The 16,527-nt window shown below is 44.3% G+C and overlaps 1 protein-coding gene and 1 non-coding gene across 10 annotated transcripts in view; one reads left to right on the top strand and one right to left on the bottom strand.

Moving 5' to 3' along the window:
• Positions 1-2,921: 2,921 nt before the first annotated feature.
• Positions 2,922-16,527, bottom strand: part of PXK (PX domain containing serine/threonine kinase like) — a 111,871-nt gene continuing 98,265 nt past the window's right edge. For 5 of the 9 annotated variants that reach the window (XM_038772139.1, XM_038772134.1, XM_038772133.1 and 2 more), the window contains one exon: positions 2,922-3,171. In XM_038772139.1, the coding sequence (XP_038628067.1) occupies positions 2,969-3,171 (203 nt within the window). In that variant the 3' untranslated portion in view covers positions 2,922-2,968. Of the gene's footprint in view, positions 3,172-10,945; positions 10,986-13,466; positions 13,500-16,527 lie in introns of all 9 variants that reach the window. The other 4 variants (XM_038772141.1, XM_038772140.1, XM_038772138.1 and 1 more) reach the window with 3 other exon arrangements.
• LOC119920249 lies at positions 14,092-14,229 on the top strand. The gene has a single exon (XR_005448008.1). It is a non-coding gene; the product is annotated as a small nucleolar RNA SNORA7 (small nucleolar RNA).

Below are 16,527 nucleotides of genomic sequence, written 5' to 3' on the forward strand. Positions count from 1 at the left end.
TCAAATGTGATCATTTACCTTGATTTGAGCTGTTTGTTCTAAATGCTAGATTTGTCATCTTTCTTATTTTCAAACATAGAAGCCTAACTAAATGAAAGTTCCTTTCTCTCTGGTGAAGGCGATGTTACCATCACGGGATGTATGCTCTCTGCTTTTTGTGGTTAATGGGGGTTGAGGGACATGGATTATAAAGGAAGCTTCCCAGCTGCCCTCTACTCCAGCATGAGGCTGGACATTGCTCTGTTTTCCCTCCTTTCCCTTCTCCCCTTCCCCAGCTAAATATGCATTTAGACTCCTTAGCCTGGCTGGTAGCTCTCCCCTCCACTACCTTTCTTTCATTTATTTGTATTTATTGAGCACTTACTGTGTGCAGAGCACTTGGAAGAGTACATTACAATAAACAATCACATTCCTTTGGCCACAGAGAGCCAAGAGGACAAGGCCCAGGCAGGAACAACTTGCAGGAAGGTGCTGCCTCCTTTGCTGGGATGACATGGTGAATATGGGCTAAAATGTCTTAAAGTAAAAGATTGTTTGACAGGTCATCTTTCACTATATGTGGTGAGGACCCTCTTCCACAGCAGAGACATAAATGCTATGCTATCCCAAACCTTATGTTACAGATAGATTCCAGAAATTTTTCTACCCTTAGGCTAATCAGCAAGTGTGGGGTTTTTTTGTTTTTAATGTTAAGTGCTTGGGTATATACAAGCTAATCAGGTTGGGTATGATCCATGTCACACCTGGGGCTCAGACAAACCCCCCATTTTTTGTTTCCAGATGAGGTAACAGGCATGGAGAAGTTGAGCTGCCTGGACAAAATCAATCATTGAGCATTTACTGTACTAAGCACTTGAAAAAGACAAGTGCTGGAGCTGGGATTAGAACCCAAGTCTGCTGACCCCCAGGCCTGTGCTCTCTCCCGTAGGCCATGCTGCCTTTTGTTACTCAGACTTCTCCCCACCTTCTCCTTAGCCCATTGGATGTAGAAATGGTGTTTGGGTGCTTAATGTAACGGACACATTCCCTGCCCATAAGCTTACAGTCACTCCAGCTGAGTCATTGCTTGCAGTCAGACAGTTAGCCTTTATTAATAAAAAAGGAAAATGATACAAGAGAAATCTGTTTAGACACACAGACCACATGAAATGGAAAAATATATATTTTTAACTAGCAATTGGATCGCCACCTTTTTTTTTAATCAGTGGGATTGCTATGAATTCTATGGGAAATATCTAGCCCAGCTACAGCCCACAAGTTCTCTTGACATGATTTGTTTTAAAAAAATACAGGTGAATATAGATCACAGGCTAGGGGGGATTTTAAACACAAAGACATTATGTGTAGTAGCAAACACTGATTTGTACTGGAATTTAGAAATGGATTACCTATAATCCTTTAAAGTGCAAGTTTTATCACATCATCGCATAAACAACCTATCCAAATAAATGACATTAAATTATGTAAAATGTGTTCAGTTTTTTTCAGTGATCAAAAGTCATTAAGGATTCTAAATTCACTTGTAAAATCCCCCAGTACTGGACTTAAAAGACAACAATGTTGGCTACTCACGTAGAGAACAGTTGCAGGCCCACAACCTTTGCCTCAGCAGATTAAGTGGGGGGGGTGGGGGGGGGGCGTGATGATGAACACATTAAAATTTGAGCAGATGCTAATATCCACTTAAAAGTGAAGCCTTACTGTGCTCATGAGAGGCAAAATGCCCAGTGGGTTGAACCCTCATGACCCCAAACCCCTTTAAGACAGCATGCATGCATCACACCCAGCCATACAGATAGAACACTCAAGTGAGCCAACTCCAAGCTCCTTCCACTTCACTAGAGCCAGGGCCAGAGGAATTTGGGGGTGGTGAGGGGGGTGGAAATGACAACAAATGGGGTGATTGTTCCAGACCCTACCTAAAGTGCTGAAGCAGTGGACACTGTTGATTCAGAACCCAGAGCAACTAGGCAGTAGGTGGGGCTTCAGGTTGATAGCAAGTGAGAGTAACACATGCCAGGAACTCTTCCCCGCCCCCAAGCAGGTGCCACCTTTGATGATTCCCTTCTCTGCGAACACTGGACTTGGGGGGCAGAGGGGAAGAAGACCTGTGGGAAGAAAAGGCTTGCGAGTGCTGTTTGAGGGAGGGGCTCCCAGGGAGTTGTGGAGTTAACTCCAGGCTGGCATCAACTACCAGGCAGTTCCATTCTTCCCTAAATCTGGGGTTTGGGATACAGCTGGAAATTTCAAACAACTTCAAACCCCCTTAACTTTACAAGCTTGTAATAGCAAGACTGTCTTGGAGACGGGTGTCACTATATCAGTGCTGGGACCCTAGCTTGGCCACTACCCTTCTTGCTATAACGAGGTTCCTATAGCCCTGTTATGCCAAAATTTCCCCTGTATCTTTGAGGGTACTTTCTAATCCCTGCTCTGTAGTATGCTTTGGACTGGGTGTTCTGATAATATTTAAAATGAATTGGATTGTAGACATTAATGGTAGCAAAAGGGGCCAGAGCCCCAGAAAGGCATGGGAAAATAGTTTAAACAACAATGTGTTTCCATGGAGCTATTTTTGAAGGGGAAAGGGAGAATAGAAACAGAAAAATTCAAGGTCTGACTCAGGACTGACTGTTGCTAGGAGTCTGTCCTTTTCAATCAGTTGGTCAATATACTGACCCAATATGGTGCACATTCAAACTGGTTCCTACAGAGAAAGAGCGGTGTTCCCTAAAGCTAGAATAAGGGAACCAAACAGTCATCTCAATATGCCACTGCCATTCAAGCTACATAGTACTGTTAGAAAAATAATTTTCCTTTTGAAAAAGCTGAAATAATTCTGACATAAGACAGCTGCAAAACAATAGACTGCTCTGCACTGGGCAATCAGGTATTGGACCTAGAAGAATTTTTTTTTCGTGGAAAAAAGAAAAACCTTAAATATTCAGCCAAATGCAAACAATCCACTTCAGCTGATCTTGGGCGCACTGTGGTCACAGGTTTCCGCTTTCTTCAAAGTTCCTTTTTGAAAATTTTGGATGGAGCTGAGCAAGGCTCCTCTGCTTGTACCATTCACGGAGTGAGGGGGAAGCTGGGTCGGTACATCCACATCTGGAGGTGGAGGCGCAGCTGGCAGCAGTGGTGGGGGTGGAGGAGAGAAGGTCGATCCCCCTGTTGAATTGAAGGTATATGACTGAGTCAATGTTACACCCCACCCCAAACCACCCTCAGGCACCATGCAACTAACACATGGCCAAGAATGAAATGAGATCTTTGGTAAGACTAGCAGTTTAGCAGATCTTGGTCGTTTTGAATTAAACAGACAATTTGCTATTCCGAGCACTACTGATTTTATTTTTATATTCCAAGGGCTAAGATCATTGAATGGAGGGACAGATGAAGGTTGGCTTTATCCCTTATTAAATACAACCTGCTTTTTCTCCATTCTGAAGACAAACCCTTCATGCATTATGCCATGCCCTTGCTGAGGGATCAATGGTTCTAAATTTTCATCCCCCTTGCTGTTCACTAGGTGGGGAGGGCAGGGAGGGCAAGTATCTTCAGAAGGCTCCCCTGCATCCCTTTTTGGTCCTAAGCTGGATGGCTTGGGCTCCATGGGCGCACATGCCATCTACCTGCTGTAAGACTCAAATGGGACAAAGGAATGCTAAGGCCCTTGGAATGCCTCCCTCATTAGTACTGGGTATTTCTCACTCAGCCTGATTCTGCTCAGTGGAGAACCCTGAGGGGACACCTCCATGGCCTTTAGAAAGGGAGATGAATGCCTTGCCTTCCCCTTGTGCACAGTATAAGGGCTTTTCCCAGTCCCCTTATACAGAACCTGCTCAGGATGGTATGAGGAGCTCTTTGGGAACAGGATAGCAGGCCATGCACAACTGGTAAATTCAGTCAACAGCCCAGTCACTGCTGAAGATGACCGAAAAGGGTATGTTTGTGGGCAAAGTGAGAATAATGCAAGCAGCTACCACCAAAGGAGTGATTTTCCCTAAGACACTGGAGTTCACCCGCTTCAAGTGGAGATTCTGGAGGGCCAGGAGGAAGTTGCTTTTTCCTCTGGTGCTCCAGAGGGTGAGTTGTTCCACCCTCTAGAGGGCCAGGTGAGAGAAGAAGGCTCATTAGTCCTGATTCTCCCGGAATCAAGAAAGCACATATCTGAAGTTATTTTTACAGATTTGGGTAATTCAGCAATGTTGTCAAATGGTGATAAAGACATCACTGTTGAATTCATGCAAGTGAAAATCCCAAACATGCCATTGCAATGCTAATAAAAGCCAGCATCTCTGTTTTGTGATGAAGAGATTGCAAAAAGAAATGGTCACTGTCTTGGCCAGTAATTGACAATCACAGCCCTTCCATGGCTCCAGTGTCCCAAATCCAATTTCAACTAAAAGCAACATCCATATGCAGTTTCATACACTCAGGGAAGGCTAATGTCCTGGGACAAATCATGTGCCCTACTACTCAAAGAGTCCTCTCTTTCCAGAAAGCCCTACTGTTCTTCAGGAAATAAAACTGTCGTAATGGCCAAGGAAAGCCCAGGGAATAGAAAGAAGCAAAATCATGGCCCTTCCCTGGTTCTAAGTCATATTTTCAGTACCAGAAAAGGACTTTCAAATCACAGGTGTACTCTGAAGGGGAAAAACAGACACTGTTCTCATTAGAGGGTAATGTGGGCATAATCTACAAGGAAGTGGCTTAGGGGATGGATCTAGAGGAAGAAAAGTGGGAAAAATCTGGCCTTGGGCCAGAGCAAGGCTGGCTGCCGGTGACTTGGCCCACAGGGCTCCACTATACATCCAACGGCTCTAAGAGCCGCAGCAAATGGGTTGCTGAAACTGCATCTGCAGCAAGGGAAAGATCTTGCTGGCCAGAAGTAGAGTCGCTTGCAGTGGGGCAGCTGGGTAAATTGACCCTGTGGGCTTCAGAGAGCCGCTGCAGCAGCTCCCAAGCACAGACAACCCCTTCCGCCCCAGAGCAGCCGCTGGGCTGCCTAGGCAGACAGAGGGTGAGATGGGCACGTGGCTTGCTTATCCCTGGGCTCCCGGGATGGGGACAAGAGGAGCCCAGCAGGGGCAAAGGGAATGGTGACCTGGCAACAGGGAACAAAAAATAAAACTGCCACCTTAGCCCCAATTTTAGTCCTCTTCCATTAACTCTGATCGATTCAAAAGGCCATTGTTGCCCAGCCTCCCCCCAAAGCTATTGGGGCTCCTATAGTGGGCCACTGTGGTGCTCAGGCCAGTTGTCCTCTATATTCCCATCCCCTTAATAATAATAAGCTTGCTGTGAAACTCCTCACCCTGGGCTTCAAGGCTGTCCATCACCTCGCCCCCTCCTACCTCACCTCCCTTCTCTCCTTCTACTGCCCAGCCCGCAACCTCCGCTCCTCCACCACTAATCTCCTCACTGTACCTCGCTCTCGCCTGTCCCGCCATCGATCCCCGGCCCACGTCATCCCCCGGGCCTGGAATGCCCTCCCTCTGCCCATCCGCCAAGCTAGCTCTCTTCCTCCCTTCAAGGCCCTGCTGAGAGCTCACCTCCTCCAGGAGGCCTTCCCAGACTGAGCCCCTTCTTTCCTCTCCCCTCGTCCCCCTCTCCATCCCCCCGTCTTACCTCCTTCCCTTCCCCACAGCACCTGTATATATGTATATATGGTTGTACATATTTATTACTCTATTTATTTATTTATTTATTTATTTTACTTGTACATTTCTATCCTACTTATTTTATTTTGTTGGTATGTTTGGTTCTGTTCTCTGTCTCCCCCTTTTAGACTGTGAGCCCACTGTTGGGTAGGGACTGTCTCTATGTGATGCCAATTTGTACTTCCCAAGCGCTTAGTACAGTGCTCTGCACATAGTAAGCGCTCAATAAATACGATTGATTGATTGATTGATTAATAATGATAATAATAGTAATAGTATTTGTTAAGCCCTTACTATGTGCCAGACACTGTACTAAGAGCTGGGGTGAGTACAATCAAATTGGGTTGGACTCAGTCCCTGTCCCACACGGGGCTCACAGTCTCAATCCCCATTTCACAGATGAGGCAACTGAGGCACAGAGAAGGCCCTAGGTCACATAGCAGACAAGTGGCCGAGCCGGGACTAGAACCCCAGACCTATCCACTACACCATGCTGCTTCTGGTAAACTGGCACTGCCTCTAGCCCAAATAATCTGCTCTTGGGCCAGCTTCTCAACCTACTGGCATGTTCTCATGAACAACCTCAGGGCAGGAAATGGAGAGAGGACTCTTTATGTCTCTTTGGAAATGCCCACCCTGTATCTTACACATACAGCTTTGGACACTCTCCCAAACAAAAGGCAGCTGGATCCTGGTTTGAAGTTTGAGGATTTTTAGTGGAAATGTTTCTGTGTACATCATAGCTGTGCTCTTGGAACACACCACACAATGTGAAACTACTCTATGCAAGTCAGAGTGCTCCAAAGAACTGAGTTTGGTGTTTTGAGGTCTCAGATTCTTAATCAGCTTTTAAATAATAATATTTGACAAACACTTCAATACAGAACATATCTAAAAGGGAAGTAGTGTGACCTAGTGGAAAGTTCACAGCCCTGGGAGTCGGAGAACCTGGGTATTAATCCAAACCTGCTGTGTGACCCTGGGCAAATTACTTAACTTCCCTGGGCCTCAGTTTCTTCAAAAGTATAATGGGGATTCAATACTGTTCTCCCTCCTATGGTGAGCCCCATGTGGGATAGGGACTGTGTCCAACCTGCTTAACCTGTATTTACCCCAGTGTTTAGAACAGTGATTGGCACACAGTAAGTGCTTAAATCACATGACGATGATGATATCATCATACTCTATTACAGAAGTACTAAGCACATAGCATAGCATTCTGCATACAGCAAGTGCTCAATATGACTGAATGATTGATATTGATTTTTCTGCTTTTCTCTCTGTGTGTGGGTGTGTGTCCTCCCCTACCTCCCACAGCTGCTGAATTCCCTGCTTTCAGCTTGCAGGACCAATTCAGTTAACTCTTTTTTGTTAAATATAATGTAGTGCAAAAGTTTTCCCTTTGGAGTAAAACCCATCTTCCTGTGGAGGAAAGAGCACAGGGCTGGAGTGCCAGGAGACCTAGGTACCAGTCCTAGCTCGCACTTGCTTGCTGTGTAACTTAGGGCAAGTCACTTCACTTCTCTTTGCCTCAGTTTCCTCAGCTGTAAAATGGGAATAAAACACCTATTTTCCTTCCATCTTGGACTGTGAGCCCTTTGTGGGATGGGGATGGTGTCCAATCTCTTTACCTTCTAGCTACCCCAGTACTTATAACAGTGTTTGGCACATAGAAAGCCTTTAATAAACACCATCATTAGAAAGCCAGGCTATGGGCAGAAACCACTTCTTAAGGGAGTGGGAGTCTGCAAGAAGGGAAGGTACCAACAGCATTTATTTGAAATCACATTATAGATTAATGTAAATGTGGCAGCATATCCCCAAGAGGCCTTCCCTGACTAAGCCCTCTTTTCCTCTTCTCCCATGACCTTCTGCATCACCCTAACTTATTCCTTTTATTCATCCCCATGGCACTTACATACATATCTGTAATTTATTTATATTAATGTCTGTCTCCCCCACTAGGCTGTAAGCTCATTATGGACAGGGAATGTGTCTGATTATTATTATATTGTACTCTCCCAAGCACTTAGTACAGTGCTCTGCACACAGTAAGGGCTCAATAAATACAATTGACTGACTGACTTTAAAAAGGTTCCGTTGAACTAGAACTCAAGCATATCAGACTCTCAGAGGCCCATATCCTCATCGCTGGCTATATAGTGCCTTCATTTTTTTTCAGTTGCCTATACACCAAATTAAATTCAGTAATAAAATGCCAGGGGAGATCATTAACCAAGTAAATGAAGCTAGGTTTTTACACGTTCCAGTATTACCCAGGGTACAAATCCTTCTGTAATTAATTCCCATGACAATATGCATGATCTGGAAAGACATTCAAACCCCAGTCACAGTGAGTTGGGAACAGCATGATAGGGTCAGAAGGGACACAGAGCTGGGGGTGGCAGAGAACAGATAACAATGGAAAGCAACAATATCATCCCGAGCCACAATTCCATTTATACCAAGTTCTCCTAGAATGAAAGGGTTGCATCCTTGCAAAATCCTGTGTTCAGGAAAGCCGGCCACGTAGTACTCACCGGTTCCGATGCCCCACGCCTGAGCCCAAACAGTTGCTTCTGATACCATGGCTCACCGTTTCCAAACAGGCTCATATTCTCGGACAAACATCCCCTAGTTCCCTAACAATGTTCTAGCCAAAGCGCGTGGCAGAACTGAGTGTCTTGGCAGATGTATGATATTGCATAAAGGAGACATAAAGGGACTGCAGAAAACAACCAAGATTTTGTAGAAGAAATCACAGTTGGTTTCACCGTGTCTAAGGGAGAGAGATCAGGAGGATGCTAAATCCCACACAAACTCCAAAATATTTTGAGTGACCATGGATGAGAGGTACCTAGAGATGATAAACCATAATAATTCCAAATAATTACATGTTCTAGTGCTTAAAGGCTCAGCAAGTCACGAGGCAGTGCAAAGATGGGAGGTGGTAATGATGCAAAGAAAAACAAAACAAAAGCTGGAGCAGCCATTGACCTGCCCTCCCTACCTTTGAGATTTATGAGTCCCCCTGTGGGTACCTAATAGCTATCTTATCTTATATCCACCCCAGCGCTTAGCACAGTGCTTTGCACAAGTAAGGACTTACTACAAGAAAGAGAAATAGGCACTTTTTCATTTGTTCTTTAAAGTGTGCTGTTTCACCAAATCCAAAAATGGCTCTTCAGACCCTAACTATGCTGAAATTGGAAACTTCAGCATTAAGTCTGACTTTCACCATACTGTCTTAGAGAACAATATCGAAATCCACTCACTCCATGCCCTCCCAGCCCACTCATCATAGGACAGGGTCTCTGTAAGTACTCGGTGACCAACAATTCCTTAGGTTCACACTTGAAAAGGCTCTGGACTAGAACGCTATGTGCCCCCTCCTACTTAGTGAGCCTGATTATCTGGTATCTGGTGCACCTGATTATCTGGCATCTACCACAATGCTTAGCACCTATAAGCTCTTAAATACCACAATTATTATTATTATTGGTATTATTGCAAACCCACTTATTCGACAAAAAAGACAGTATCGAACTGCAACGGTCCGATAATTGAAAGCAAGCTAATGATAATGAGGAGTGGCAATTCAGGACACCTAAATAGTCTTAAGGAATAGGAAAGCATAACAGAGAATGGTTAGCGGCTGGGCCCTTCCACTCCATTGAGGACAGAACAAGAGGAAAAGGATTGTAATTGCCGCAGGCAGGTTGAGATGAAATGAGAGGATGATTTTCTTGACTTAGGGTGGAAAGAGGGCAGCGCCTAAGCATTTTTGTTTGGCAGACCCCCCTCTCCCTAGGGCTATTTTGGCATGATGCTGCCCACCTGGAGACCAACCCACTTAGCAGGGAGACAGGAGCGAGGGAGAGTTCTGCCATAAATGAACAGTATCGTACATCTTTCCTTTCCCCGATGTGCAAAACAGACCACTGTTCAGTTGAATGGCAGTGTGCTGAGCAGCAGGGGATAGGCAGGTACCTATCCTGCCACCATGGACACGCAACCCCTCCATAGTCAGATTACCTCTAAAAAACATACTTGGAAATCTTTCAGTTCCCCGGTAGGAATGCTTGAGGGGAAGAAAAGGAGACCCAGGTTTCAATCCCACTTTGCCACTGGCCTGCTGTGTGACCATGGGCATGTCACTCAAAAACTCTGTGCCTCAGTTTCCTTACCGAAAAGTGGGGATAAGATATTTGCTCTCCCTACTATTTAGATTGTGAGCTCTTTGTGGGACAGGGTACTGTGTCTGCTATGCTTATCATGTATCTACCCTAGCACTTAGTCCAGCAATCTGGAACAGGGTAAAGGCTTAATAAATATCATCGTTTGGCTATCCTGTATTACAGTCAATCTTTGATGAGAGTTGTGTATTTTCAAAACATCCAGCGGACCTGTGTGGCCTAGTGGATAGAGCACCGGCCTGAGAGTCAGAAGGACTGGGTTCTAATCCCGGCTCCACCACCTATCTGCTGTGTGACCTTGGGCAAGTTACTTAACTTCTCTGGGCTTTGGTCACCTCATCTGTAAAATGGGGATTAAGACTGTGATTCCCATGTGGGACATCGACTGTGCTCCCCCTGATTAGCTTGTCTCAACCCCAATGCTTAGAACAGTGACTGGCACATAGTAAGCATTTAAATGCCATTAAAAAAAAGTTGATAAGGGAATTGCAAAGAAGGAAAAGAGAAACCACATATCCAGGAAGCAAAAGGGATGATCCCTATTTAGACTGTAAACCCCATGTAGGACAAGGACTGTGTCAGACATGCTGATCCAGTATGTAGCGCAGTGCTTAGTACATAGTAAGCACTTAACCAATACCACCTTTATTATTAGTGCTCATACCTTTGTGCACTGTAGTAAAAGGTGATCCTGGATGGAGTCAAACTCCTGGAATTCTCTCAGGTCAATCAATCAATCAATCAATCAATCGTATTTATTGAGCACTTACTATGTGCAGAGCACTGTACTAAGCGCTTGGGAAGTACAAATTGGCAACACATAGAGACAGTCCCTACCCAACAGTGGGCTCACAGTCTAAAAGGGGGAGACAGAGAACAAAACCAAACATACCAACAAAATAAAATAAATAGGATAGAAATGTACAAGTAAAATAAATAAATAAATAAGTAAATAGAGTAATAAATATGTACAACCATATATACATATATACAGGTGCTGTGGGGAAGGGAAGGAGGTAAGATGGGGGGATGGAGAGGGGGACGAGGGGGAGAGGAAGGAAGGTCCAGGTGAAGGTAGGGTGTAGGGCGAGGAGGAACTAATGAGACAAAAATCTCTCTTCTGCTGGTGCTGATGGAGTGAGGGGCTTCTTTTCTCAGCTCTGAGAAACAGGCTTCACATACGGAAGAAGTCTCTTTCCCTTAAATAAGCTGATGGGAAGGTAGGCCAGGGAAGGAGTCAATGATCTACTCTGAAGCTTTCCGGTTTAAATCTTAAGGCTGTGGTTTCAAAACTCCATTTGAACTTACTTTCTGGCATTCTTTACAAGTATATTGCCAATTAAAATATTTATTAGTAGGCATGTATAATCAGAGCTCTACAATTGTTTAACAGGACTCTAGGCTGTAAGCTAATTGTGGGCAGGGAATGTCTACCAACTCTGTTATACTGCACTCTCCCAGGCGCTTAGTACAGTTCCCTGTACACAGTGACCAAATGACTGAAGTACAATTGCTCGACTCAGTCAGAGGTACTTTAGCCAGGTGCCTCCTAAGTCTTGCACTCTTCCAAGCACTTGGTACAGTGCTTTGCAAAGAGTAAGTGCTTCATCAACACTATTAAGGTGGCCCATCTCAAAAAATGTTTGCATCATAGACTATGAGCCCGTTGTTGGGTAGGGGTCATCTCTATATGTTGCCGACTTGAACTTCCCAAGCGCTTAGTACAGTGCTCTGCACACAGTAAGCACTCAATAAATATGATTGAGTTTAAATAAATATGATCCTCAAAAATCTCCAGTGGCTACCAATCAATCTGCGCATCAGGCAGAAACTCCTCACCCTGGGCTTCAAGGCTCTCCATCACCTCGCCCCCTCCTACCTCACCTCCCTTCTCTCCTTCTACTGCCCAGCCCGCAACCTCCGCTCCTCCACCGCTGATCTCCTCACTGTACCTCGTTCTCGCCTGTCCCGCCGTCGACCCCCGGCCCACGCCATCCCCCGGGCCTGGAATGCCCTCCCTCTGCCCCTCCGCCAAGCTAGCTCTCTTCCTCCCTTCAAGGCCCTGCTGAGAGCTCACCTCCTTCAGGAGGCCTTCCCAGACTGAGCCCCTTCCTTCCTCTCCCCCCTCGTCCCCCTCTCCATCCCCCCATCTTACCTCCGTCCCTTCCCCACAGCACCTGTATGTATATATGGTTGTACATATTTATTACTCTATTTATTTATTTATTTATTTATTTTACTTGTACATTTCTATCCTATTTATTTTATTTTGTTGGTATGTTTGGTTCTGTTCTCTGTCTCCCCCTTTTAGACTGTGAGCCCACTGTTGGGTAGGGACTGTCTCTATGTGTTGCCAATTTGTACTTCCCAAGCGCTTAGTACAGTGCTCTGCACATAGTAAGCGCTCAATAAATACGATTGATTGATTGATTGATTGATGATTGATTGAATGAATCATAATAATCATGACAATTATGATAATGATAATGATGATTGGGGTGTTGGAAGAAAGGAAACTCCTCATCTTAGCAACTCTGGCCAGCCCCAGCCCTTGTTTCATACCCCACATTCATCTAAAGTGAAACTGCCACCTTCCGCTCAAAAGCAACATTCGCCCCACGGTGCTATCATAGATGCGGTTCTCAGAGAGACCGTGGTACATGATCCTGTAGAGGGTGGAGTCTCCCATGACATGAATGAGTTTGAGCTCAGTGATGCCCTCTGAGCTTTGGATCAAGAGGTCTGGAAGCTTATGGACTTCTTCTGTCACTACTGAGAAGCAGCGTGGCTCAGTGGAAAGTGCACAGGCTTTGGAGTCAGAGGTCATGGGTTCAAATTCCGGCTCTGCCAATTGTCAGCTGTGTGACTTTGAGCAAATCACTTAAATTCTCTGTGCCTCAGTTACCTCATCTGTAAAATGGGGATTAAGACTGTGAGCCCCCCGTGGGACAACCTGATCACCTTGTTAACCTCCCCAGCACTTAGAACAGTGCTTTGCACATAGTAAGCACTTAATTAAAAAATGCCATCATCATCATCATCACTACTATGACATTTTGAGCCCCAAACAATGATTCCGCATACTTGGACACAGGGAGAGTACCTACAGTCAATAGTAGTATTGAAATGAGAACTTCAATGGGGGATTGGGAGGAGGAAAAATGCAATTTCTATTAAATTTTTTTTTTAAGTCAACATGATTCTTTCACTTTCTCCTTCACTTAGCTACCAGCAAACAGGCCCCCTCAAATCAAGATTTCAGCTGTACCAGGACGTTACACTATTAAAGTGAAATGTAGGAAACCATTGTGGAGCTGATGCTGATTTCAACCTTCCTTTTAAAATTACATTTTAAATGATCATCCTAGTTAAAATGGGAATTTTAAGGTCCTTGATGAATGTGGGATGAATATAAATGAAGTCACTGGAAAAAAAGATGCTGTATTTCATTTCAAACCCTTCAAGATAAAAACTGTTTTCCTCTTCACTTTTCCACTGCTCATTTTGGTTGCCATTGAAACATTCCAGGTGAATTGGGGCAATTTTCCCCACTCAGAAGAACAGCATCTTTTAAATTAGAATATTCTGCATTGGATTACTTTACCGAAAATTCACGTTCAAAATGGTGCATGCTCTACTGAAAGCAGAAGAGAGAGGAAGAGAGAGAAAGAGAAGGAAAGACAGAGAAAGAAAACATAAGAATAATTATTTGGATTTTAGTGTCCTTCAAGTAGACAATAACAGACAATAGAATTAGTCTAGATCACATGCTGGTTAGTCCTGTTACACTGCCATGGCATACTTCAATAAACAAGAAATGCACTGTGTGAAAACCTCATTTTTGAGCATTTCTTTGAAAAATTAACCAAATCACTGAAAAACACTCAATACATCGCATTCCCCACTCACCCGTTTGAACCAGAAAAATAATATTTTTTTATATTCACTATTATATACTCAAGAGCACAACCCATCCTTTTAAGCAAACATCTTCATATAAGTACCTGAAATATGAATAGTTATTTATTTATATTAATGTCTGTCATTCTCTAAACTGTAAAGTTGTTGTGGGCAGGGAACCTAACTACCAATTCTGCTATACTGTATGCTTCCATGCACTTAGTGCAGTGTTCTGCATAAAGTAAGCATTCAATAAATATGATCAATAAATATGATTGATTGATTGATGAATAGCAGCTTTTGTTTTATGTGAGTAGGGTAAGGTCTACCCCCTCTCAGGATCACACCTGGAGAGTTTCCTGTACTCTACCAGTCTCGGCTACGGGAGGGAGAGTCAAGCAGAGGTATACCCATTCCATTCCTAGCTTGGCCGGTGGCTAGCAAGTGGAAGACAATCTGGTACAAGTCAAAACTCACCTGTGCTGGGCAGCAGCAGCATGGGAGAGAGTCGAAGGTGGTTTATTGTGCAGAAGAAGGCAACGCTAAACCACTTCGGTATTTTTACCAAGAAAACTCTATGGATACACTACCAGAACGATTGCAGATGGAGAGTGGGGAGTTCTGGGAGAGATGTGTCCATGGAGTCGCTATGGGTCAGAGATGACTTAACAGCATAAGACGAGTAAGATCTACAGCTTCTTTCCTCTACTGAATCCCTCTGTTCTCTGAGAATCGAATCTATAACTGGACCATGAGGGTGGGGAGGGGTATGAGAAGGGAACTCCTAGCAATTGCAGAGAACAGGACCAACCCCAGGCAGGGGACTCGGTGACCCAGGGGAGTCAAAGCAGTGATAATTGCTACTCTTTTAGGGGCTGCTTGGACCAGCAGTCAGTCGTATTTATTGAGCACTTACTGTATGCAGAGCACTGTAATAAGCATTTAGGAGAGTACAATATAATAGACACATTCCCTGCCCACAGTAAGCTTACAGGCTAGAGGCGAACTTATAGTCTAGCAGTTGCTGCTGTTTCATTCAACCTCATTGCTATCAAGCACAAGCCATATACAGCCCAGGCCTCAGCATGGGCTTTGGACAAGGGCAGGCCAACATGTCGGGGGTCTCTACAGGCAGTGGAGAAAGCAAGGACGCCCACACAAATTCAGGAATTATGCAGAAAGCCCAGGCTAATTTTTCAGACTCAAGTTTCAGTATATTTTGAGGATTGACAGCATCAATCAATTGTAGTTTTTGAGCACTTACTGTGTGTAGAGCACTGTACTAAGTACTTGGGACAGTCCAATACAACAGAGTTGGTAGACATGTTCCCTGCCCACAACGAACTTACAGCATAGCATCTCCTGGGTTGTGGTTCAACAATATCCTCAAAGGACGCCCAGCAGCATTAGAATGGTTTAAGCATGAAAATTTCTCCTAAAAGTCTAAGTAGTTTTGAAAATCTCAGCCTGGGCATTGACAACCTTCACCACAGGTTCCATGGGGTGTGTCCCAACCTCTGTCTGAGGCTAGGAGATAGATGTTGACAGAAGCTGCTCTGCTTCAACAACTTCCCTCAGGCTGCTGCCGCTGCCATTTCCAAATTGGGATGGCCACTTCCAATATCTCCTGGAGGTCAGGAATCCCACTGGACAGCGGGAGCATTGCAGGGAGCTGGAACCGCTCTCAGCCTTAGGAGTAGCATCAGCAGTGCCAATCCCATCTTACTCTTCAACCCCTTTCCCAACATCCCCCAATGCCAGCCATTGCCAGACTGATTCTGACTGGGCTACAAAATACATGTATCATTCTAGAGCTCAGTTATTTCCACTCTTTTCCTCAAAACTATTCTTTAGTTTCCAGCCTTTACCGGAATTTATACTTTCAAATTTGTCTTTCTTTTTGCTATTAAAAATATGCTTGTTTTCTTTTGTAAAGCACTAAAACAAAATCAAGGAATGAGTCTGCTCAGAGTAGTAGACGGTGTGGTGGGCGATGAGTAGAGTAGGATAGACAAGAGCCACAATGAAGGAAAACTATTAGTGGGCAAGATGTTAGAACAGAAGATGGCATCGTGTTTCAGGGACAGATTAGGAAGCACAGTTGGGTATCACTGAGTTAAAACAATCCTGAGAATGTAAAGTTCGAACACCATTTCAGGACATTTACAATGAAATGGAATGGAGTAAAGGCACTGAAGGTGCATGAAAGATCAACTTTGCCTAGGCAGAAAATACACACTTCAGCAGAAAATGTCTCCCCCTCACTGTCTCCCAATGATTGTTAGCTCATTGTGAGCAGGAAATGTGTCTATCAACTCTGTTGTATTATACTCTCCCAAGTGCTTAGTACAGTGCTCTGCACGTAGTAAACACTCAATAAATACCATTGATGATGATGAAAATATACTATGGGGGTTTTCTCCCTAAATGCAATTAGCTATTAGGCTGGCTACAGAGTATATTTGTCATGTCAACCAGACCTGGCTACAGAGAAGAGAAAGTGCTGGGCTGCAGGGGAGCAAAAAAAGAAGTCCAAGTTAATTGCAGAAGACACAAATGGGGTAGAGGAATGTCAACTTTTCTTGCAAAATCAATAACTGAAAATGTGTCAGTCACACAGATCCACTTTCAACTGGCAATAATGCAACTAAAAGAAATCATTTTAGAAATGGAGGCAGGCTTACTGAGTCAACATACCAATAAACCCTGGTTGACCATTTCAAAACAAAATGCTGAGGGACAAGAGTTTAAAGCGAAGGAAAAAG

Source organism: Tachyglossus aculeatus, chromosome X1 (assembly GCF_015852505.1).
Source record: "Tachyglossus aculeatus isolate mTacAcu1 chromosome X1, mTacAcu1.pri, whole genome shotgun sequence".
NCBI lineage: Eukaryota > Metazoa > Chordata > Mammalia > Monotremata > Tachyglossidae > Tachyglossus > Tachyglossus aculeatus.